This window comes from Gekko japonicus, unplaced genomic scaffold, assembly GCF_001447785.1.
Source record: "Gekko japonicus isolate JY-2015 unplaced genomic scaffold, Gekko_japonicus_V1.1 scaffold829, whole genome shotgun sequence".
NCBI lineage: Eukaryota > Metazoa > Chordata > Lepidosauria > Squamata > Gekkonidae > Gekko > Gekko japonicus.
Genome location: NW_015172028.1, coordinates 168,787 through 192,785, shown reverse-complemented (window position 1 = coordinate 192,785; position 23,999 = coordinate 168,787). Strand labels below are relative to the sequence as shown.

General features: G+C 48.3%; 1 protein-coding gene across 1 annotated transcript in view; it reads left to right on the top strand.

Moving 5' to 3' along the window:
- Nucleotides 1–2,752: 2,752 nt before the first annotated feature.
- LOC107118279 (inactive N-acetylated-alpha-linked acidic dipeptidase-like protein 2) overlaps nucleotides 2,753–23,999 on the top strand; it is a gene marked incomplete at its 3' end in the record, with an annotated part of 138,464 nt that continues 117,217 nt past the window's right edge. The window contains exons 1-2 of the mRNA XM_015420584.1: nucleotides 2,753–2,756; nucleotides 3,774–4,263. Coding sequence (XP_015276070.1) covers nucleotides 2,753–2,756; nucleotides 3,774–4,263 — 494 coding nt within the window. The remainder of the gene's footprint in view (nucleotides 2,757–3,773; nucleotides 4,264–23,999) is intronic.

Here is a 23,999-nt window from a genome sequence, read left to right as displayed (position 1 = left end):
TCTGATTTTGTGCTTCAGGAGAGAGGGGGTTTGCAATGAGAATGTGTACTTTCTGTGTCTGCCGTGCAGCTTGAGGACTATCCTGCTGCTTTCTAGACTGGGTTCATCTTTGTGTGTGCTTTTGTGCACGCACCCGTGGGCAGGGCCAGATTTCTCAAGAATGCTGAAAGCTGGAAACAAAAGTTTTTATTCTTTTTTTTTAAAAAGGAAACAATAGTATTGTATGGTTTATGGCAATATCAAAGGAACAGACTGGGATCTTGGTCATCTTCTTACTATCTCTAACGCCCCCCCCCCCCCCCCCCCCCCCGCCCCACCCCACACAACGTCCCCCCATAGAGTTGCCATCCTCCAGATGAGTCCTGGCGATCCCCTGGAATTACATCTGATCTCCAGCCCACGAAGATCAGTTCCCCTGAAGAAAATGGCTGCTTTGGCCCCTATCTGGATAGCCCGGGCAAGCCTAATCTCATCAGATCTTGGAAGCTAAGCAGGGTTGTCCCTGACTAGTATTTGGATGGGAGACCTCCAAGGAATACCAGGGTCATGACACAGAGACAGGCGATGGCACGCCAACTCTGAATGCCCCTTGCCTTCAAGACCCACTAGGGGTCGTCACCAGAAGTCAGCTTGACTTGATGGCAAAAAAGAAAAGAAAATGGCTGCTTTGGAGGGCGGGCCCTATGGTGTTATGCCACGCTGAGGTCCCTCCCCTTCCCAAACTCCACCCTTTAGAGGCCACCCCCGCAAAAAAAAAATCACCAGGCATTTCCTTACCTGGACTTAGCAACCCTGTACACACTCTTAGCAAAACCTACTTCACTGGGTTGCTGTTGGGAGGACAAAACAGAGGAAGGGGAAATGATGCTGTAAGTGGAGGATGGATAAAGAAATCAACCAGAGGTCATTTCGGGGGGGGATTGCAGTTTCCCCGGGTGAGGTACGGGGGGCGGGGCACATGACGAAGCCCCGCCCCCTGCTTCCGGACGCCCCGCTTCCCACCCTCATTCAGCCAGGAGGAGGCAGGAGAAGAGGAAGGGTAAGTTGCTTCCTCCCTGCCTCTCCCCACCCCTGCCTGCCTGGGGCCAGCGAGGGCCTTTGCGGGGCTTCCTTGCACTCCCGCCGGCCTTGCAGGTCCACCGCTGGGCCCCTCATGGGGCTCGGCAGTGGAACTGCAAGGCCAGCGGCGGAGGCCGGGACCGTTGGGGGCGGGGTGTGTGGCCTTATGACACACTTCCGGTGATGTCAGGGGTGTGGCCTTATGACACACTTCTGGTGATGTCAGGGGGTGTGGCATATGCTAATGAGTTATGCTAATGAGTTCCCCTAGCTCTTTTTCTACGAAAGGACCCCTGAAATCAACAATGCCACTGATGGGAAAGAAGAGCACACAGAGGGAGAATTCACCTTGTGGGCCCAATGCGGCGCTTGCTGTGTGTAAATATTTATGTATGACTCCTGCAGACATCCCAGCAGGCCCATAAATTTTGTGGCGGTGACGGTGGCAAAGTTAGGGCACATTGAAATGAATAAGAAATATGAGTGGGCTACCGTGAAAGCTGTTGGATACATTCAGACTCCAAGCCTAAGGACACTTTCCCTGGAGTAAACCCCACTGAATGACATGGAACCTGCTTCAGAGTAAACCTACTCAGACTTGCTCCCCAACGGTGCCACTCTACGCAGCTGTACTTGGAATCTTACTCTGGTCCCTTCAGTGGGACTTACTCACAGGGAAGTGTTCTTAGGATGGCACTATAAGGCATGTTTATGATTTTTAAAGTGCCAAAGTACCTTTGTCAGTCACCTCGGTGCCAGGGCCGGCCCCGGCTTATTTTGCACCCTAGGCGAGGATCCCTTCTGGTGCTCCCCACCCCGTGCACCCACCATAGCTTGGACCCGTTAATTGGATCTGTACCCCGGACCTCCCGTTCCCCTGGCACCCATGCTCTTAACACTCACTTTTGCTTTTTTTTTTTTTAATGTTTTATTTAAAGTTTAACATACATCTGTTCATTGTACAGTATTACATATATTAACACTCACTTTTGCTTTTGTAACTTTGCCTGCTTTGCACATCTGGCTTCCACCAAGGAAGACTCTGCAAAGAAAGGCACTCGCAGTCACAAACAACCTCTGCTTCTCACTTGCCTTGACAGTTCCTTGCTGGGGTGGCCATAAGTCAGTTGCAACTTGAGTGTCCTTATGTAATAGCCCCCCTACTTAGATTCTTCTTTGACTCAGCTGAGTGACCCTTCTGTGCCCAGAGGGCTAAGTTCTTTGGTAGAATTGGTGTTTGTATCATCAGAAAGATCACAACATTTTAAAAACTCAGTAGTGTTTGCAGCTAAACCAGGACAGCGGGGTGTGTGTGTGTGTGTGCTAGTTTGGCTCCCCTAAGGGCCGGCACGCTCTAGGCGAGAACCTAGTTCGTCTAGTGAGTGAGCCGGCCCTGCTCGGTGCCTTTGCAGCCATTGGCCAGAACACTGGAAGAAGGGAGCAGAGTTACCTCTTACTTGGAGTCGTGTCTTGTCTCTAACTGGGGTACAATGCTGCCTCCATTCTTAAAGGGCTTTTTTTGGTTTGTTTGTTTTTAATAAAAAATTGAAAATTTAGGAAAGGAACTAGTATTGCCAGGTCTGGGTTGGGTAATACCTGGAGATTTGGGGGCGGAGCCTGGGAAGTGACCTCAGCAGTGTATATTGGCGTAGAGTCCATCTGTCAACCCACCCGTTGCATCGGGCTTGGTCGCATGGGTGATGGGATGAAGCCTGGAATGTTCACTTTCGTTTTGCTAGCATGACCTCCTGCTTTATTTCCTATCTTCCTAGAAATAGATATGTGACCTTGAGTTCCTGGTGTTAGCTTTCTCTTGGGAATAATGAACCATTATGTTCTGGTGGGATTCTACCTTGGTGCGATTGGCTCTAGGGCACTAGAATGTTAGGGGGGGGGGACTTGGTATAATTGCCACTTTTGCATGCTTTTAGGTTAGTTCTAACAAAGACCGTTGAGTCTGGATACCTTCAGTGTCTCAATAAACTTTTATTCTCTGAATGACTGTTGTTGGGAACTGATTGCCCCGGGGTTCTGACACCATCCTCCAAAGCAGCCATTTCCTCCAAGGGAACTGATCTTGGCCGTGCAGAGATCAATTGCAATAGTGGGAGATCTCCAGGTGCCACCCAGAGGTTGGCAAAACTACCTTTGACCATCTATGGAAATTTTGAGGATGGGTTGTAGGGTTGCCACGTCCAGGTTGGGAAACTGGGAAGTTTGGGGCCAAAGCCTGGGGAGAGCAGGGTTTGGGGAAGGGAGGGGCCTCAGCAGGGTATAATGCCATGTGGTCCGCCTTCCAGAGTACCCATTTTCTTCAAGGGAACTGGTCTTTGCCATCTGTTGACCTGTTAAAATTCCAGGAGATCTTTAGATCCCACCTGGAAGCTGGCAAACCTAACGGGTAGTCGGTACCACCACAACATGGCTGCCAAAGTGAATGGGGCCAATCACAAAATGTTGTGGTGCTAGGGTTGCCAATCTACAGGTGGTGGCTGGAGATCTCCTGAGATTGCAGCTGCTCTCCAGGTGACATATCAGTTCACCAGAAGGAAAATGTCCACTTTGGAAGGTGGACTCTATGACACTCTCTCCCACTGACGTGACCTCCAAAAGCAGGATGCACTAACAATTTAAGCCATCTAGAATGTTTCATTTCATTCTTTGCATTGCAAAGTAAATACTTGACCCCCCCCCCCAAATCTTCTTTGTAACAGGTAAAAGGATGGCTTATCACAAAGTCAGTGCAGACCAGAAGGCTCAGTACCTCGACAACGAGGACCTTCAAGCAACCACGCTTGAACTGGAATGGGACATGGAGAAAGAACTGGAAGAGCTGAACTATGAACATTTCCAGTTGGATGGGACGGTCTGTCAACAAGTGGGGACTATGCAAAACACGGACGTTGACCTGGAGCCCATTCAGCCCTCAGCGTCTCCTAAAGGAAGGTTCCAGAGGCTTCAAGAAGACCCGGATTACGTCTCCCATTATACAAGGCCTCCACCAAAGAGCAGTCGCTACAGCTTTTGCCGGATGTTGAAGCTTTTTTGCAGTGCTTTGTGTTTATTACTTTCAGGGATTTTGATAGGTTATTACGGACATGAAAAATGCCTTCCTTCCCTGGCGTCTCCAGAACCAAGCTATCCTCACCTCGACCGGGACATTCTTGAAGAAATCAAAGCGAAAGATCTTGCACAGATTTTCAGGTACGTGATATTTACATACAGTTGTCTAGTGTATGTTTTGTACCATATCTGAAGAATTCCTGATAGTAAGGAGCTAATATTTTGGATAGAGAACTCAACCCTGGTGCCTCTGATGGACCCTTCTTTGGGTCTTATTTCTCCTTCACCTTGTTTCTAGAAGGCCTGTATTGATGTTTTCAGAGTTGCCGGCACAAAGGGTGGGACATAGGAGTGGTACACAAGACTGCACGTTCCTAGAATGCTGCAAACTGAGCACATAAACCAACCAATAGGGACCCCAAGCATATGTGATATACAGAAATACACAGATTCCATTTGAGACATGAGCTGTGCCTAGATTACTATGGAAATCAGGTTCCATTTTTTAGCCGTATAACTGAGGAAGAATGCTTTGAAACATCTAGCATACCTAGGAAGGACATTTTTGGCTACAGTAGTTTATTTGTGCTATGGGACATCCTCTGTCTTGTTTGCAGACTTTGGGGTCTTTTGGACACTATTATACTGAAAGGATATAGAGGAGTCTCCTGTTGGATTAGTTTTCTACTATTGAATTGTCATACCTTTTCTTGTTCAGTGTTCGTATTGCAACTTGTGCTTTGAATTGTGACCACCAATTCTACTTTATCAGTTGATACACTATAATTATGTTGCAATAGACTGATGTCTACTGGTAACGTGTGAAATTTGTGAATTTTTTTGATGGTCTACCCTTGCGGTTTGTATTTCTGCAAACTGAGCACATAGCAAGGTCATCTATAAGGTATTATTTGTCCAGTCTCTTCTAAGGCTGTGACAGAAAGGCTGGGTTTGTGTAAAGATGGATTTACAGGCAAGGCCTGTCAGCCTCAGCCTCAGCAACAAGATGTCAGCCTCAGAAACAAGATGTCTGTACCAAAGAGACAGGGCCTTTTCTGTGGTAGCACCTTGCCTATCGAATTCCTTCCCTGCAGTTCTTTGCTTGACTTTTCTGAGTTTTACACACCATTTACCTGAAGACATTTTTATTCTCACAGGCTAGGGTAGCCAACCGCCAGATGGGGCCTGGAAATCTCCAGGAATTATGACTGAGCTCCAGGCAACAGAAATCAGTTCCTCTGGAGAAAATGGATGGTTTGGAGGGTGACCTCTATGGCATTGTACCCTGCTGAGGTCCCTCCTCTCCCAAATTCCTGCCCACCCAGGATCCACCCCCCCAAGCCTCCGAATTCCCCAGTCCAGGGTTGGCAACTCTATCCCAGGCATTTACCAATAACTGAAGTGTTGTTCAGTATTTTGGCTGGCATCCCCCCCCCCCCCCCCCCAATTTCTTCTGGAATTATGAATTTATTTTTTTTCCCGTTCCATGATCGGGTCAGTGTTTAGTGCTTTTTTATTTTATAGTTTCATTTGTGGTGTTGTATAATTTGCATTAGCATTATTTGTGAAGCACCTCTAAGGCACTGGCTATTAGTGAAGGGCTGAATGTTTTGTGATACCCCATGTGTTTTTAATACCACATTTTTAAAAAAGAATCAGCATACTCTGCTCACAATACCTGTAGCCTGCACAGTCATATTAAGCTCTTCTATTCTGAGTCAGAGTGTTTGCTTTATTGGGGTCAGTAACATCGATGCTGATTCATAGCACTTCTCCAGGATCTCAGGTAGAGGTCATTCACATCATCAGCTACCTGATCCTTTTAACTGGATATAAGAACCTAAGAAGAGCCCTGCTGGATCAGATCAGTGGTCCATCTAGTCCAGGATCCTGTCCCACACAGTGGCCAACCAGTTCCTCTGGATGGCCAACAACAGGGCATAGAGGCCGAGGCTTTCATAGGAACATCAGAAGATCCCTATTGCCTTGTACTAGTGCCCCTTTGGTTGTATAGTAAGGCATATAGTAGTTTTAAATAAAAAGTGAAAAGGAATGTATGAATCGGTTAACTTCACCATAGAAGCCTTTCTGATGCCTATATAAGAATTAGGATCAGAGTGTGGTTCAAATAAATTGATTAATATAATTTTGTAAAACTAAAACAACAACAACAACAACAACAACAACAGGGCATAGAGGCTGAGGCCTTCATAAGAACATCAGAAGAGCCCTGCTGGATCAGACCAGTGGTCCATCTAGTCCAGGATCCTGTCCCACACAATGGCCAACCAGTTCCTCTGGATGGCCAACAACAGGGCATAGAGGCCGAGGCTTTCATAAGAACATCAGAAGAGCCCTGCTGGATCAGACCAGTGGTCCATCTATTCCAGCATCCTGTCCCACACAGTGGCCAACATGGCCAACAACAGGGCATAGAGGACGAGGCCTTCATAAGAGCATCAGAAGAGTCCTGCTGGATCAGACCAGTGGTCCATCTAGTCCAGCATCCTGTCCCACACAGTGGCCAACATGGCCAACAACAGGGCATAGAGGACGAGGCCTTCATAAGAGCATCAGAAGAGCCCTGCTGGATCAGGCCAGTGGTCCATCTAGTCCAGAATCCTATCCCACATAGTGGCCAACCAGTTCCTCTGGACGGCCAACAACAAAGCATAGAGGCCGAGGCTTTCATAAGAACATCAGAAGAGCCCTGCTGGATCAGACCAGTGGTCCATCTAGTCCAGCATCCTCTGGAGGGCCAACAAGAGGGCAGAGAGGCTGAGGCCTTCCCCTGATGTGGCCTCCCGGTTCTGGGATTCAGAGGCTTAGTGCCTCTGAATCTAGAGATTCCACTCAGTCACCATGGCTAGTAGCCATTGATAGACCTATCCTCCATGAATCTATCTAATCCCCTTTTAAAGGTGTTTATTCCTGTGGCCATCACTACATCCTCTGGCAGTGAATTCCACATTTTAATCACTCTCTCTGTAAAGTAGTATTTCCTTTTGTCTGTCCTGAACCTCCAGCAGGGAATTGAGCCGGGGACCTTTGGCGTGCAACATAGGTGATGTCCTGCTCAGCCTCCACAAAACCTCAAACTCATTACTGATGATTGGTTCACCATTCAAAAATGAGTAGGATTTTCAGTGGTTTTGCTTCTGTACAAGTTGCTGCATTCATCATAGCCGCTGCCTAGACTTATACCCCGCCCTTCACTCAGAGTCTCAGAGTGGCTTACAATCGCCTTCCCTTCCTCTCCCCACAACAGACACCCTGTGAGGCAGGTGGGGCTGAGAGAGCTCTGAGAGAACTGTGAGTGACCCAGTGTCACCCAGCTGGCTGCATGTGGATGAGTGGGGAATCAAACTCCAGATTAGTGTCCACCACTCTTATCCATTATACCAAACTGGAGAACAATGTAAGCTGCTTTAAGTCTCCATTGGGGAGAAAGGTGGTATATAACTGAAGTAAATCAATCAATCAGTAAAATGCACACTGCTTGCAGGACTGCATATGCATCAAGGCTATCCTGGGCAGATCATACATTTTAGGGTTCCCAGCCTCCAGGTGGCACCTGGAGATCTCCTGCTATTACAGCTGATCTCCAGATGGCAGAGATCAGTTCCTCTGGAGAAAATGGCTGCTTTGGAGGATGTAATAGATGGCATTATACCATGCTGAGGTTCCTCCCTCTCCAAACCCCGCCCTCCCCAAGCCCCACCCCCAAAATCTCCAGGTATTTCGCACTCAGAGATGGCAACCCTATACACCCTTTAAAGGTATGTGTGGCTTTTGTATGAACTTCCCTGTTCCATGATCCATAAGTCTATCAAGGCCGGTATAGTCTGCTCTGACCAGCAGTGGCTCTCCGGGGCCTCAGATCAAGATTGTCCACACCGAGTACCTGATCTTTTTAATTGGCAATGCTGAGGATTGAACCTGGGACCTTCTGTGTGCAAAACAGTGGCTCTACCATTGAGCCACGGTCCCACCCCTGTATCGGATAGAACAGCAGTTGCCTTGGGCAGAGATGGGCTTCACTTTTTCCCTGGCCGCTCTCCTTCCACCCAGCTCAGAGAGCATTCAAACATGTAATTCTCCCCCTGAAGTGGTACAGGAAAAGGCTCAATTTTGGTGCATTTATAAACTGGCCCCTCTGTATTCCATTTTAAACCTAATTGTACATTTCTCCAGTTCTGTCTCACCAGCCTGTGATATGCATATTTAGGTGTTATTTCCCCCCATACTTTATGATCAAGTACACCTACTGTGTGTGGGAGGTCTCGCTTCTAGGAGGAAAGTGGAGCTGCTGTGCTTTCCCCTGGGAAAACCCGATAATGATCAGGGTCTGTTGCGTAAGAGCAGCCCAGCATTCATCCAAAGGATCATGCAAATTAAATACCTACCTTTTTTCTGGGATATCATTTACATTCAAAATCCCCACTCAGCCTTAGCCACACTTAGAAGTTCCAAAAGGGCATTGTTATTTCTCTTGCACTAACATCCTTGCTCAGTTTCCTTCCTGAGGCTCAGTGTCGGAGAGGAAGTCTCGCATTCAGATATTTTGGTGGACCATAACCACTACTGTAGACTGCCCCCCCAATTATCTGGCCATGGAGGCAGCAGGATTGTTGCCTGTTTCAGATCATATGCAGTGATGTAGCCAGCTCACTGAACATAAGAACATAAGAACATAAGAGATGCCAATGTTGGATCAGGCCAAAGGCCCATCCAGTCCAACACTCTGTATCACACAGTGGCCAGAAATACCAGTGCCATCAGGAGGTCCACCAGTGGGGCCAGGACATTAGAAGCCCTCCCACTGTTGACCCCCCCCCAAGCACCAAGAAGACAGAGCATCACTTGCCCCAGAGCCCCTATCTATACCTTGTGGCTAATAGCCACTGATGGACCTCTGCTCCATATGCTTATCTTATTCCCTTTTGAAGCCATCCATGCTTGTAGCCGCCACCACTTCCTGTGGCAGTGAATTCCAGGTGTTAATCACTCTTTGGGTGAAAAAGTACTTCCTTTTTTCCGTTCTAACCCAACCACTCAGCAATTTCATTGAGTGCCCACGAGTTCTTGTATTGTGAGAAAGGGAGAAAAGTGCCTCTTTCTCTACCTGCTCTTTCCCATGCATAATCTTATAAACCTCAATCATGTCTCCCCTCAGTTGTCATTTCTCCAAGCTAAAGAGCCCTAAGTGTTTTAACCTTTCCTCACAGGGAAAGTGTTCCAACCCTTTTATCATTCGAGTTGCCCTTTTCTGCACTTTTTCCAAAGCTATAATATCCTTTTTAAGGTGTGGTGACCAGAACTGCACACAGTATTCCAAATGAGGTCTCACCATTGATTTATATAGGGGCATTATGATATTGGCTGATCTGTTTTCACTACCCTTCCTAATAATCCCCAGCATAGCATTGGCCTTTTTTATTGTAGTCACACACTGTCTCGACATTTTCAGTGAGTTATCTACTACAACTCCAAGATCTCTCTCTTGATCAGTCTCTGCCAGTTCAGACCCCATCAATGTGTATTTATATTTAGGATTTTTGGCTCCAGTGTGCATCACCTTGCACTTGGCCACATTGAACCCCATTTGCCATGTTGACGCCCACTTGCCCATCCTTGACAGATCCCTTTGGAGTGCCTCACAATCCTCACTGGTTTTCACCACCCTGAACAACTTTGTATCATCCGCAAATTTAGCCACTTCACTGCTTACTCCCTACTCCAAATCATTAATGAACAAGTTAAAAAGCAGTGGACCAAGTACTGATCCCTGTGGTACCTCACTGCTTACCACCCTCCACTGAGAAAATTGCCCATTTATACTCACTCTCTGTTTTCTATTAACTAGCCAGTTTTTGATCCATAAAAGGACTTGTCCTTTTATCCCATGATTTTTGAGCTTACTTAGGAGCCTTTGATGAGGAACTTTCTCAAAAGCTTTCTGGAAGTCAAGGTAAACACTTCTGGGTGACATGAGGACATCACATTTATTTCCAGCTTCTTCCATCCCCGTTCCCGGTAAGTGCACACCCATCCCCTGCCCACTCGTCCAGTGGACCTGGCAACCCTACATGGTGTGTTGATTTCTGTTCAAAGAGAAATGAAAGAAAAATTCCTCTTTTGAAAAGAGAATAAGAGGACTTGTTGAGTATATTTACAAAAGTGAATTTCAGACAATGAAATCCCTCTCCCTATAACAATACAATTTGGTAGTAGGCCAGCAAGTAGGTATAGACACCAGAATTTTTTCCTCTGTGTCCCCTCTGAGAAATATGTAGGGACCCTACCCACACCCTAACTGCCTTCCTGCCTATCTAGTACTGTTCTTACAGCTATCGCATTGAGCAGAACCTGAAATGATAAAAGTCTTACTTAATTTCCCTGATATTTAATTAAATTTTGCCACAGAAAGAGTAACAGAATCCTTTATATCCAATAGTAGCCACATCACCTGAGTTCTTATATTAGGCAATTTCATATTTTTTACGTAAAGGGGTAATTAAACTAGCCCTCAACTCATTAAATATGGGACATTCTCACTGAGTTCAGACTGGCAGTTTGGCCCAATATAGGCACGTTTCAGAAACGTTTCACGAACGGATTAAAGGGGCCGTTCACACAGGCACATCTGTCCGGCGTTCCCCAGCCGTACTCAACCCGTCTCGTAACGCTTCCCTCCCGAGTTTAAAAGATACCCGGTGAAAGTGGTATCAAACCCTGGAAAGTACGATTATCCCATGTCCATCCCACACCAACAAAGTGTGAACACCAAAAGCCGTGTTTTTTTCTTGTGCCCTTATGCGCATAAGCGCACATCACCAGATTACCAAAAAGAAAGCTGTGCCTTAGAGCCATGCCTCCGCCAGGGGTGGGCCAACAGTGTGAACGCTCCCTTGCGCCACCTCCCCGGTATGTTCCCATATCAGTCGGTGCAGTGTGATCAGGAAAACCTGGAACAGTTTGTTCCGGGTCTTTTTTGCCACGACTCCCTCCCGCTTCAAACTGCCAGTCTGAACTCAGCCTCTATAATCGTGTCCAATGGTTTCAATTTATATCTATTTATTTAGAATTTGGATTTATGGGTCACCCTATTCCTGGGTACACAGAGCTCTATGGAATAGTATTAAGTCCCACGGAGCCCTGGTGTTACTTGGCAGAGAGTTCCACCAGGCCGGAACCAGGGCCAAGAAAGCCCTGGCTCTGGTCGAGGACAGCCAAACGTCTTTAGGGTTAGGGATCACGAGTAGATGGTTCTCAGCAGAGCATAACACTCTTCAGGGATCATACCAGAGGAGGTGGTCCTGAAGATACATGGGTCCCAGACCGCTAAAGGCCTTAAAAGTCAATACCAAAACCTTGAACCTGACTCAGTACTCCACTGGGAGCCAGTGTAGCTGGCACAGCACAGGATGAATATGTGGTGTCCGTGACATTCCCATCAGGACTTGGGCCGCTACATTCTGGATCAGTTGGAGTTTCTGGACCGGTCTCATGGGTAGGCCAGCACAGAGCAGGTTACAGTAGTCTAGCCTGGAGGTGACCGTTGGCGTGGATTACTGTAGCGACAAGAAAGGGGTCAGTTGCTGTGCTTGGCATAAATGGAAGAACACCAGCCTGGCAACATTCACGACCCGGGCCTCCATAGACAAAGAGGTATCCAGGACCACACCCAAACCCCTGATGGTTTGCGCTGGTGTCAATGGCATCCCGTCAAGAGTGGGAAGTTTGTGCCCCAACCCTGAAGCCGCCGCCCCCTCCACAGAACCTCCATCTTTGTTGGATTCAGTCTCAGACGGCTCTTTTGTAGCCATCCTGCCACGGCCTCCAAACCCGCAGCCAAATTATGTGGGTTGGTATCTGGGCAGCCTTCCATTAACAGGTATAGCTGGGTGTCAACAGTGTACTGATGGCACCCCAGCCCAAAACTTTGCACTAGCTTTGTGAAGGGGTGCATATAGATGAAAAACAACATGGGGAGAGGATTGCCCCCTGAGGAACCCCACGTGTTAAGGGGTCCCTGGGTGACACCTTCTCTCCCTGCGCCTCTCCCAACTTTATCATTATTTACCTGCATTGTAGCTGCTTGTGCTATAGGGTCAGATTGTTGTGGGGTTTGGCTGCCGTTGTCCATTCTGAGAAGGAAGCCACCTCATTTTCTTGAGAAGGAACATTGACTTGTCCAACTGTAATTAAAGCAAGTGATGGCTTACTGCTTCTCCCTTTTTCTGCACCTGCACAGTGAGATAAGAACACAAGAAGAACCTTGCTAGATCATACCAGTGGTCCATGTAGTCCAACATCCTGCTTTACTCAGTGGCCAGCTAGTTTACCTGGAGGCCCAACAAATAGGGCATAGAGGCCAAGGTCTTCCGCTGATGTTGTCTCCTAGCGCTGGTATTTATAAGTTTACTGCTTTTGGATGGCAAGGCTTCCTTTAGATCCTGTGGGTCATAGTCATGGATGGACCTGTCTTCCTCCAGGAATCTGTTTAGACCACTTTTAAAGCCATCTATGTTCATGGCCATCACTTCACCCGCTGGCAGTGATTCCACATTTTAATAATTTATTGAGTAAACATGTTCTCCCTTTTGGCAGATGCATCCTTTAAACCAGATAGCTTGCAATGCCTGCTGTTTTGCAGCTGTGCCGTTGGTGGCATGCACACACAAAGTAACTGCAAAAACTGACTGCAAGATGAGCTAGGTTTATGGGGCAGACACCAAAGGAACACAGAACCACCTAAGTAGTCAGTCTCAGCTTTAAAAATAAAGGACGAAACCAATCCCCCCACTTCAGTACATGCCTTTTTAAAATTGGAGACAATAGCAGAAATGTGTTGGGGGGGAGGACAGGGTGGCTGTGAGAAAGCAGTGTAATCAGACGAACTGGGACGCAGAGGTCATTTCGGGGGGAATGCGGGGGAACACAGTTCCCCTGGGTGAGGTGCAGGGGGCGGGGCACATGACGAAGCCCCGCCCCCTGCTTCCGGCCGCCCCGCTTCCAGCCCTCATTCAGCCAGGAGGAGGCAGGAGAAGAGGGAGGGTAAGTTGCTTGCTCCCTGCCTCTCCCCACCCCTGCCTGCCTGGGACCAGGGAGGGCCATGGCGGGGCTTCCTCGCACTCCTGCTGGCCTTGCAGGTCCACCACCGGGCCCCTGATGTCAGGGGGGGTGGTATATGCTAATGAGTTATGCTAATGAGTTCCCCTACCTCTTTTTCTACGAAATGACCCCTGCTGGGATGCATTTTAATTAATTAATAATTGGCTGAATGACCTGTTGTGAGTGATTGACCATAAAAATTTAAGACCATTGCAAGTAGTGGAACCTCATCAAACCCCAGCAGAAACCAGATGATCTTTGTACCCATAAATTCTGTGTCCTTTGGCTCAGTAAAACTTTACCTCGGAGCAGATACAGCTGTATGTGTGGTGAAATATTGGGCAATTCTGCATTGGCTTTTCCCTCCATTGTTTTATGAAACCTACGTTGAAACAGAAATTCCCCTCTGCATTGCATGCTGCTTCCATTGTCTTTGATCATCAGATTCCTTGGTACCCTCCTATCTGTGTGCCGCTTTTGCTTTCTTTGATCATTGGGTTTGATAGTAACCTCCACACTGCATGCCTCTTTCGCTTTGTATGACCGTCAGGTTTTATGGTACCGTCTGCATAGATTTATGGCCATTCGGGGGTGACTTTTCAGTAGGGCTGCCAAGTTTCATTGAATCGCGGCGGGGGATTGTCAGTCTTCACAAGAACTCTGCTGCAGGGGACGGCAACAGGCGTTGCACCGCCGTCGCCAGGATGTGACGCTACGCGTCGCTCTGGAAACAGGGCTGTTTGGAGCCCCGTTGCCAGAGCGACGCATAGCGTCACATCCTGGCGACGGTGGTGCAACGCCTGTTGCCGTCCCCCGCGGCAGAGCTCCTATGAAGAATGACGATCCCCCACTGCGATTCAACGAGACTTGGCAGCCCTACTTTTCAGTCAGTATAGTGTTGCCCCGAGGTATTTGAATGTGGCTTTGAGCTGCACTTTTCCTTCCCAGTTGAGAAAATGTTGAGTGGATGCTAGATGCAGAATCGCCTGATGTCTCTGTTCATCCAAACATGCACAGTTTTAGGGGAAGTCATCATTGTTGACAATTAATGCCACTAATGTGAGGATTGGGTGGGTAGTGGGGGGGGATATCAAAATGCCTGGAGGGTGTTCTCTGGTGTTGCTGGGAAGTACCTGGGGAAGCAGGGAAGCAGAAGGTGGGATTTTATATCTTGATTCAAATTAGTCAGCCAAACAGCTGATGCAGCTCACTCAGGGTGGATAATTTATGGTGCCTTGATTATTCTCTTTTCGCCCTTCCCTCAATGTACAGTCGGTTCATATATTTGTTCTATTAAGAGTATAGCGCAGCAAAACTTCAACGATAGCTGAAACATTAAACAATTTGCCCTGTTTACGCCTGTAGCAGTTAAAGCAGTAAAAAGAATTAATGCTTGAGGACCATAAAACACTTCTTTGGATTTCTTACATAAGGAGAAATTAATAGGCCTCCCCCCTGTGTGCATTTTGCATCTATGAAAGGCTTCTGATGGATGGTGTAGGTTGGAGCTCAGGTGTTTAATAATATGGCAGCCCCAGAAATTGCTCTAAATCAAAGAGAGACACTGGTATGGCAGACAATTGCAATTTTATATCATGGGAGCATTGCTAATCAGTATAAAAAGAGGCATCGCTTAACACTGACCCCAAATTATACCATGGTAGGCGCCACATGTCATCAGATACTATTCTGTTCTAAACATTCACTTGCAGTATGTTCCAAGGTTGTGCATTAAGTGCCATCAAGTTGCTTCTGACTTATGGTGACCCCTATGAATTAATGACGTCCAAAACATCCTTTGGGAACAGATTAGAAAGGGAAATAGCTGAGTTGGAAGTTATGACAACACTCAGAAGAATGGCATCCCCAGACTTAACAAGGATATTGGTTTCTTATCTCACTACATACGCTAACCTCATTCAGCCCTTACATCTGTATTCTCCCCAGTCCCCCATTTGATTTTCTCTCTTATTTGGAATAATAGATTAGAATAGTAGATTGTAATGTAATGTAATGTAATGAGTAGTAGAAACTGGAATGGATTTCTCTGGTCTGGGCACAGGGAAGATAAACCTGCACAGCCAATTGTCCCACTTCAAAGAAGATGCTGTAAAGTTGCCTCCATGCTTGAGAGGAGACGGGTGGCAGGGTCTCAGTTCATTACTCTCAGCATTCCACTATTAAAGATACTTCAGTCTCCAATTTTGACATATGTATTTCCTTCACTGTTCCCCCCTCAGAACTGAGCCCAAACAAATGGTAATCATATAAACTAAGCTAATTATCCCTGTTGGATCATTGAATCTGTTAAACATCTCCATTATGCTGTATGATAATTTACTGCTCACCCTCTACCTATATGCATGGACTGATCATTTCCATTTTTGTTTCTGTGTCTTTCCTCTAATTGGCCCTTCCTGGCAACTAACCCCCCCTCCTATAAGTAATGGTTGAGGAAATTCTGTTTCACTGTATCTGAAGAAGTGTGCTTGCACACAAAAGCTTATACCTGGAATAAAACTTTGTTGGTCTTAAAGGTGCCACTGGACTCAAACTTTGTTCTTCTGCTTCCCACCAGCTACCCACCAGATCCTATTGTTAACTGCCTTGCAAACTGAGGGCCCTCGTGGCTTCCTTGATGGAGTCCATCCATCTCATGTTGGGTCTTCCTCTTTCCCTGCCACCTTCCACCTTTTCCTAGCATGATTGTCTTTTCCAGTGAGTCTTGTCTTCTCAGAGTGTGTCCAAAGTACAATAGCCTCAGCTTATTTTAGCTTCTTGCGGTAGGGTTGCCAAGTCAGAAACTTACCGGAGCGGGGGACTCCCGGCCGTCATCTGGAGCACGCGCGGCGCATCCACGTTACCCGGAAGTGATGCGGGTACGCCGGGGATGCTGGGGCCCCACCATAGAGTTTTCCCTAGGATGACTGTGGCCCCACCCCCAGCATGCCTGGCGTACCCACGTCACTTCCAGGTGACGTGCACGTGGGGGTAGAGTTCCCCCCGGGGCCCAATCTGCCGGCGGCCGGGAACGGGCCTCTGGGAGACTTGGCCTCGGGGAGACTTGGCAAGCCTATCTTGGGGAGAGGTCAGGCTTGATTTGATCTAGAACCTGCTTATTTCACTGTTCAGTGGTCACTGGTATCTGTAAAACCTTTTTCTCACTGTACGTTTCAAATAGCAGTGCAATATCCAGTGTCTGAATCCAGTCTATGCAAATGGCAGATAATTTTGGTTTTTTTTGTTTTTCATCCTTGCAGTTTCTGTTCAAATATCCCCATTTTCATTTTGCTTCCTCCTCGTGTGAATCACATTAGCCACTTTCTGTTTCTTTGCACCATTTTTTTTTTGCTATAAAATGTAGGGGTTTTTTGTATGCCTGTAAACGTCTTCGGACAGCGCTGGGTCTTCGGCTTTGAAACGGAGATGAGCACCGCAACCCTAGAGTCGGACTCGACTGGCTTTCGAGCAAGAGAACCTTTACCTTTAAGTCAGCACTTATAAATCATATGATCTATGTTGTACATATGTGCAGGGGTCATTTTGTAGGAAAAGAGGTGCAGGAGCTCATTAGCACAACTCATTAGCATAACTTATTTGCATATGTCATACCCCCTGACGTCACCAGAAGTGTGTCAGAAGGCAACACCCACCACTCAGGCTCCACTGGACTGTTCTGGATTGCTAGCTATTGGGGGGGGGGGGGAATGCACAGATCTGTCCCTCACAGAGGAGGGAGAGCTTGTGCCTGAATAAAACTTGGCCTTAAGGTGCCACTGGACGGTTTTGGACCTGGGGGGAGGGCTTTGCAGCTTACCTGGCTGCTTCTTGCTCTGATTGAGGGCTCCTGGGAGCAGGGGGTGGGGCTTGTTGCATGTGCCCGCCCCCTGGGCTCTTTACTGCCGGAGCTCCGCTCCTGTACGCTCCTGCAGGAAATGACCCCTGCATATGTGTGGCATTAAATGGCAATATAGTGAGATATGAATACCATCTAAATGACATACAAAAACTGTTCTGCATTCACATGAATCTACTCCACTGATGGTGATTAAAAACCCCTGACAAAAATATAAACAAACAGAAACCAAATGTGGAACATATTCCCAGTGTGAATGCAGCTCATTTATAATATCTGTAACTGCAGATGACTATTTTAATATTGAGCACAGACACCCAGGACCTCTTAAATGGATGCAACTCTCGAGGTCCTTTCCTCTCATGTTTCCTCTGAACAATGTAATCATTATGATCCACAGAGGGATCTGAGGACACATGAATGCATCCGTAAATAACAACCGAGACTGTGGGAAAGATGTGTTTCCCATTGCGGTGGGACTGCCTGCAATTTTAACTTCTCTGCTTGTACGTCCTATGAGCGGCGTTGGCCGCAGGCCTTGAGAAGGTACAACCAAGGCAGTGGGACTTGAAATGAATTCCCGTAGCAGAGAATCTGCTCATTTGGTCTCTAAGCAGCAAACTGAAGCCCGCGGAGAGACTCCCTCTCCCCGCTCAGCACCCCCATAAATATGTATTGTCGTTTCAGCTAGAAGACTTTTGAAGGTTTCGTCTGTTTTGGAGTGTGCAGATGGGCTACAGCTGCATTCCAAATGCAGATGTCAGAGGGAGGGGAGTTCTGTGGAGAGCTTTCAGAGCCTGGTGCCTCACCGCCACAGGTGGAACGTGATGTGTTCATTTTGAAGCGATCTGATGAAAGGCCACGGCGTTTTGATGACACTTAACAAACGATGCCCAATTCCGATGCCAGCCAAGGCCCAGGATTTCTACAAGGAGCTCTTAATCTTCAAGCAGTCAGTCGGTGTGCTGGCTGGAATGGGATCCGATGCGTTTCCATGGGCCTCTCTCTCTCTCTCTCTGGCCATCCGGGCCCTGGTGCTTCTTACGAGTGGGTTCTCTGCCACAGGAAATTAATTTTGGGTTGTATGATGGCGAATAAAGGGCCAGTATGGTGAACCCTGGGTTGCTGGTTATATGCGAGGGGAGGTCTGGTCTCACCACGCTATAGTGGGATCCCTGCAGGAATTAGCCCTCAGTTGCCTGCTGCTGCTGTTGCTGCTTCACAGGCTTGCAGGTGAAAAATAGAGTGGGTTGAGGGTGTCATGCCCAGGGTTGCCAGGCAGGAGATCGTGGGGGGCAGGGAAGGTATTGCGCAGACACACACTGTGGCATCACTTCCAGCACTACCTGTGAAGTTTAAGGTGAATCCTAGAGCGTTGTGCTAACGTGATGAGAGCACTTCCCATTTTATGCCGGAAATGGTATGTCGGTGTGATGCCAATCAGCTGGTCCCTGCCCCATTAAAGTTGTGAGTGAGCGCTTTGGCTACTCCACAAATTAGTTTGCTCTGGAGCCCTCCTTCCTGAGCAAAGACAAAAATGGGTGAGCCGGAGGCTAAAAAACTGTGAGCTAGCTCACACTAACTCAGCTTAGAGGGAACACTGGTTGCCAGCCCCTCTCCCCTACTACCTGTAGGGGTTGGGGGAAGTAGGGTTGACAGATCCAGGGACGTCCCGGTGCGACGTCCCCAATGTGTTGACGTCCCCCGGAAGTGATATCATCATGTTGGGGATGCCGCAGGGCACACTCTGGTTGGAGGGGAAGATTCTATGGGAAATTTGCCTACAAGAAGAAGAAGAGATTGGATTTATACCCCTGCCCTTCACTACCCAAAGGAGTCTCAGAGCGGCTTACAGACTCCTTCCCCTCCCCACAACAGACACCCTGTGAGGTAGGTGGGGCTGAGAGAGCTCTGACAGAAACTGCACTTTCATGAACGGCACTGACAGAACTATGACTTGCCCAAGGTCATCCAGCAGCTGCAAGTGGAGGAGTAGGGAATCAAACCCAGTTCTCCCAGATTAGAGTCCGCGCACTTAACCACTACACCAAAGTGGCTCTCTACAAACCATAGAGTTTTGCCCTCAAACTAGAGCATTGCCAGTGCAACATCGCAGGCATGATGATGTCACTTCCGGGTGACGTCATCACATTGGGGGCATCCCAGAACAGCCCCCCCCAAATCCACCCACTGGAGCAGCAAGGGGGCCTGGCAACCCTACACTACCTAGATTTTCAATCCACTCAGTTGCAGCTGGGGAGAGTACAAAGAGCTCCATCACATCTCAGATCGTAAAAACACACTTGGAATGAGGATTTACAGAGCCAAACCACCAGCTGAGCCACTGGGTAGAAAAGCCTATGGACTTCTGTCCGCTAGTTTAGAACACTGGTGCTTTGTCTGCTCCTAAGAGCAAAGAACAAACAACGGGGGGTGAGTTATACCATGTTTAAACACCCATGAGAAATTTATAGCAGCGGAGGGGAATGATCCAGCAAGGCTTTTCTTATATTCTTATGTTCAATGCCATCAAAATTGCTGAAATGGTGTGGGGGGGAGGGGGGTGCCACTTGCACGTGCGCCTTAGCAGTGACGCTGGAGGAAGGGGAGATCCCAGTGAAGAGATGGGAAATGTGTTGATCTTTAGTAGATGTGCTAAAGGTTACATCTGGGCTTTTTGTTGTGTGTTACTCCCAGCTCTGGGCTGGGGCATTCATGGAGGTGTGGCTGGGGGGGGGAGTTGGGGAGGGGTGGGACCTCCATGGCATATAATGCCCCAGAGCCCACCCTCCAGAGCAGCCACGTTCTCCAGGGGAGCTGATTACTGTCGTCTGGATATCAGTTGTCACTCCGGAGATCTCCAAGCCCCACCTGGATATTGACAACTCTAGGTGTTATTCAGGGGTCCTTTCCTGCAGGAGCGCACAGGAGCGGCGCTCCGGCAGTAAAGAGCCCAGGGGGCGGGCACGCACAACAAGCCTCACCCCCTGCTCCCAGCAGCCCTGAGTCAGAGCAAGAAGCAGCCAGGTAAGTTGCAGAGCTCCCCCCGGCCCCCCGGTCCAAAACAGTCCAGTGGCACCTTGAAGACCAAGTTTTATTCAGGTACAAGCTCGCCCTCCCCTGCGAGGACAGATCTGCATGTTCCCCCTGCAATAGCTAGCAACCCAAAACAGTCCAGTGGAGCCTGAGCAGTGGGTGTTGCCTTCTGACACACTTCCGGTGATGTCGGGGGTGTGGCATATGCAAATAAGTTATGCTAATGAGTTATGCTAATTAGCTCCTGCACCTCTTTTTCTACAAAATGACCCCTGGTGTTATTAAACCAACAAAAACCAACGATCTGATCTTAAGATTCCTAGCAAGCCAGAGGTGCATGTTTAAAGCTTTAAAGGTCAGAGGGAGCGCGTGGAATCGAGTCTTGTAATTAACTGACAGCCAGGGTAGCCATCACATATCAGAAATATAAGCTCCAGATGGCCGTCTTTTGGACCAGGTGCTTGTTTCTTTAAAGGCACCCTCCTGTGGAGCACAGTGCAGGAATCCCTTCTGAGTGTCACTGAAAGGTAACAGCAGCCGGTTTCCTTTTGCCCAGAAAAGTGTCCTTGGTCTGACTCACACGACAAGGGTGAAACTGGCCACTTTGGCAGGTGGACTCTAGGGCATTATACCCTGCTGAAGTTTGTCCCCTCCCTAAACCTGCCCTCCTCAGACTCCCCCCCCCCCCAAATCTCCAGGTATTTCCCATCCCGGAGTTATTAAGAGGGTTGTGGTAGCATCTGAAGCTGTCTCCCCCCACTCCTCTTCTCTCTGCTCTGGTTAAAGGGTTGCTGTTTTTAATCGGGTCTAGGCCTGACCCTTGAGTCCAGGGACTGTGGCCCAGCTGAAACGCTTTCTCACCATTCCTTCTGTCTCTTCCCTTTAAGGGGCAGGGTGTTTAATGGGTGGGAGGTAGGGTTGCCAACCTCCAGGTAGCACCTGGAGATCTCCTGCTATTACAATTTGATCTCCGGACAACCAAGATCAGTTCCCCTGGAGAAGATGGCCAGTTCGGAGGGTGGACTCTGTGGCATTATATCCGGCTGAGGTCTCTCCCCTCCCTCAACCTAGAGGTCCCTCCCCTGGTATTTCCCAACCTAGAGCTGGCAACTCATGCAGGAGGCCTGGCCCTTGAGTCCAGATGCCAGGTTAGCCTAGACCTAGCCCCAGGAGAGCAAAGCAGGCTGCCCTGACTTTCCAAGAGGAAGAGAAGGATTCAGATGGATTGAAATAATTCTTTCTTTTCCATGAGAACACAAGAGAAGCCCATGCTGGATCAGGCTAATGGCCCATCCAGTCCAACACTCTGTCACACAGTGGCCAAAAATACCAGGTGCTATCAGGAGGTCCAGCAGTGGGGCCAGGACACTAGAAGCCCTCCCACTGTTGACCCCCCCCCACAAGCACCAAGAATACAGAACATCACTTGCCCCAGACTGAGAGTTCCTATCTATACCTTGTGGCTAATAGCCACTGATGGACTTCTGCTCCATATGCTTATCTAATTCCCTCTTGAAGCTGTCCATGCTTGTAACTGCCACCACCTCCTGTGGCAGTGAATTCCACGTGTTAATCACTCTTTGGGTTTAAAGGTACTTCCTTTTATCTGTTCTAACCCGACTGCTCAGCAATTTCATTGAGTGCCCACAAGAAAGGGGGGAAAGTACTTCTTTCTCTATGTGTGGGATAATCTTGTAAACCTCAATCATGTCACCCCTCAGTCGTTTCTCCAAGCTAAAGAGCCCCAAGCACTTTAGAAGAGAAGAAGAGAAGAGATTGGATTTATACCCCGCCCTTCACTGCCCAAAGGTGTCTCAGAGTGGCTTACAAACTCCTTTCTCTTCCCCTCCCCACAACAGACACCCTGTGAGGTAGGCGGGGCTCAGAGAGCTCTTGACAGAAACAGCTCTTTTTCAAGAACAGCTCATATCAAAACTACGGCTTTCCCAAGGTCATCCAGCCAGGTGCAAGTGGAGAAGTGGGGAATCAAACCCGGTTCTCCCAGATCAGAGTCCACACACTTAACTACGACACCGAACTGGCTTTAACCTTTCTTCCGTTCTGCGTCAGAGGGTCCTTTCTTGTGTCATCTCAAAGATCTTCAGCATTTTGAACTTCACTTGCCTCGCTAAAACTTTCCATCCCTGGCACTCCCCCCCCCCGCTCCATTTTATGCTATTAATCAAAGAGAATCAGAGGCCTGATCCAAAGACAACTCAGAGGTCGAGTCAGCAGTTTTTTGGCATGCCATCCCTGGGGCGTCCTTTGCAGAGAGGTTTTGAAGCAAACCTTTCAGAACGGAAACCCTCAGCAGTTTAATTAGTGGTTCCTGATAATTGCTTCGACAACCATCAGGGTTTTGCCGCTGAATTAAGCGTATCGGCTTTCTGCATCCATCATGGGAACCTGGCGGGGAAGAGGGAAGTGGAAGGACGGTGCGCTTTGATTGTACTTTCAGATGGTGAGTCTGTTACCCATTTTGCATACTTAGATAAGACGCCCTGGAGCAGCATAGAAAAGAAGGTGGCAGTCCTGTGTGTACTTGGGGAAATAATACTATAGTAAGGAATAAGTTTTTACTGGAGTCAATGAGACTCAATTTTGAGGGTGGAACTGCACGCAATGTGGTTACTTTGCAAGACTTTTTTCGGTCCCGAATCTGCCCACTGGGTCTGCTGTTTCAAAGTGGAGAATGCTGCTGCTTATATGGTTGTTGTTTTTTTACTCACTTCCCTGCATGCAGTTATCCACTGGAAAGCACCACCTCACACTGCCTTGCAAAGGGCAGGGGCTAACCCGGATGGTCCAGGCTAGCCTACTTTTGTAAGATCTCAGAAGCTAAGCAGGGTTGGCCCTGGTTAGTACTTGGATGGGAGACCAGCAGGGAAGTCAAGGAACTTCCATGTTTAGCAGCAGTCAACTTCTGAATCTCGGTGCCAGGAGGCAATAGCAGGGGAAGGCCTTGTCTCTACGCCTCTTGTTGGCCATCCGGAGGAACTGCTTGGCCACTGTGTGAAACAGGATGCTGGACTAGATGCACCACTGGTCTGATCCAGCAGGGCACTCCTTATGTTCTTATGCTACACAGAGGCATGCAGTGACCAACCACCTCTGTTCACCTCTTGCCTTGAACACCCTATGGGGTTGCCGTACGTCATTTGTGACTGGATGAGAGTGTACACTCACAAGTGTGTGTGTGGGATCGCTATTCTTTCCCTCCAACAAGCACGCATGGTAATTTCATTTGGGATGGGGGAATGGGAAAAAAACCAAACCAGCCTTCAAAATAATCACAGGATGACCTGTGCCACATACTGCCAGCATCGCACAGGTTGGGTAGTAGGGCTGTACGGATGCTATCCGTGCACACTTTCCTGGGAGTCAGCCCCACTCGACACAGTGGGATTGACTTCTAAATAATAAGCCCGGAGGTGGGTTGTGCAAGACTGAGTGGCAAGCCAGAAAGTCCTGAGTTCAACTCTCTCCCGACCTCTGATCTCGCCAGGTGCTCTTCAGCAGGTTTCTCAGCCTTTGCTGCACCATCTGCAAAAATGGGGATCCGAATCCTGCTTTACTAGATATGCTGAAGGATCACTGAGGGAATGTCTGTGCATTCCTTTGCTACTCTCAAGTGCCATATAAAGGAGAAGCATTCTTGTCCTTATCTATATATCTAATAGCCAAGTTGCCCCCTCCGTGCGGATCGCTAAATCAGCACGGAGGGGGCAGCTGGGGGGCCGGGGGAGGTTTGTGCACACGTGGGCCAGTCCCCACGTGTGCACAAAAATGCAAAAAGTTGAAAAAAAATTCGGGGGGATGTTTAAATCCCCCCGAAAGTGCAAGAGCGTCTCCTGCGCGTGCGCAGGAG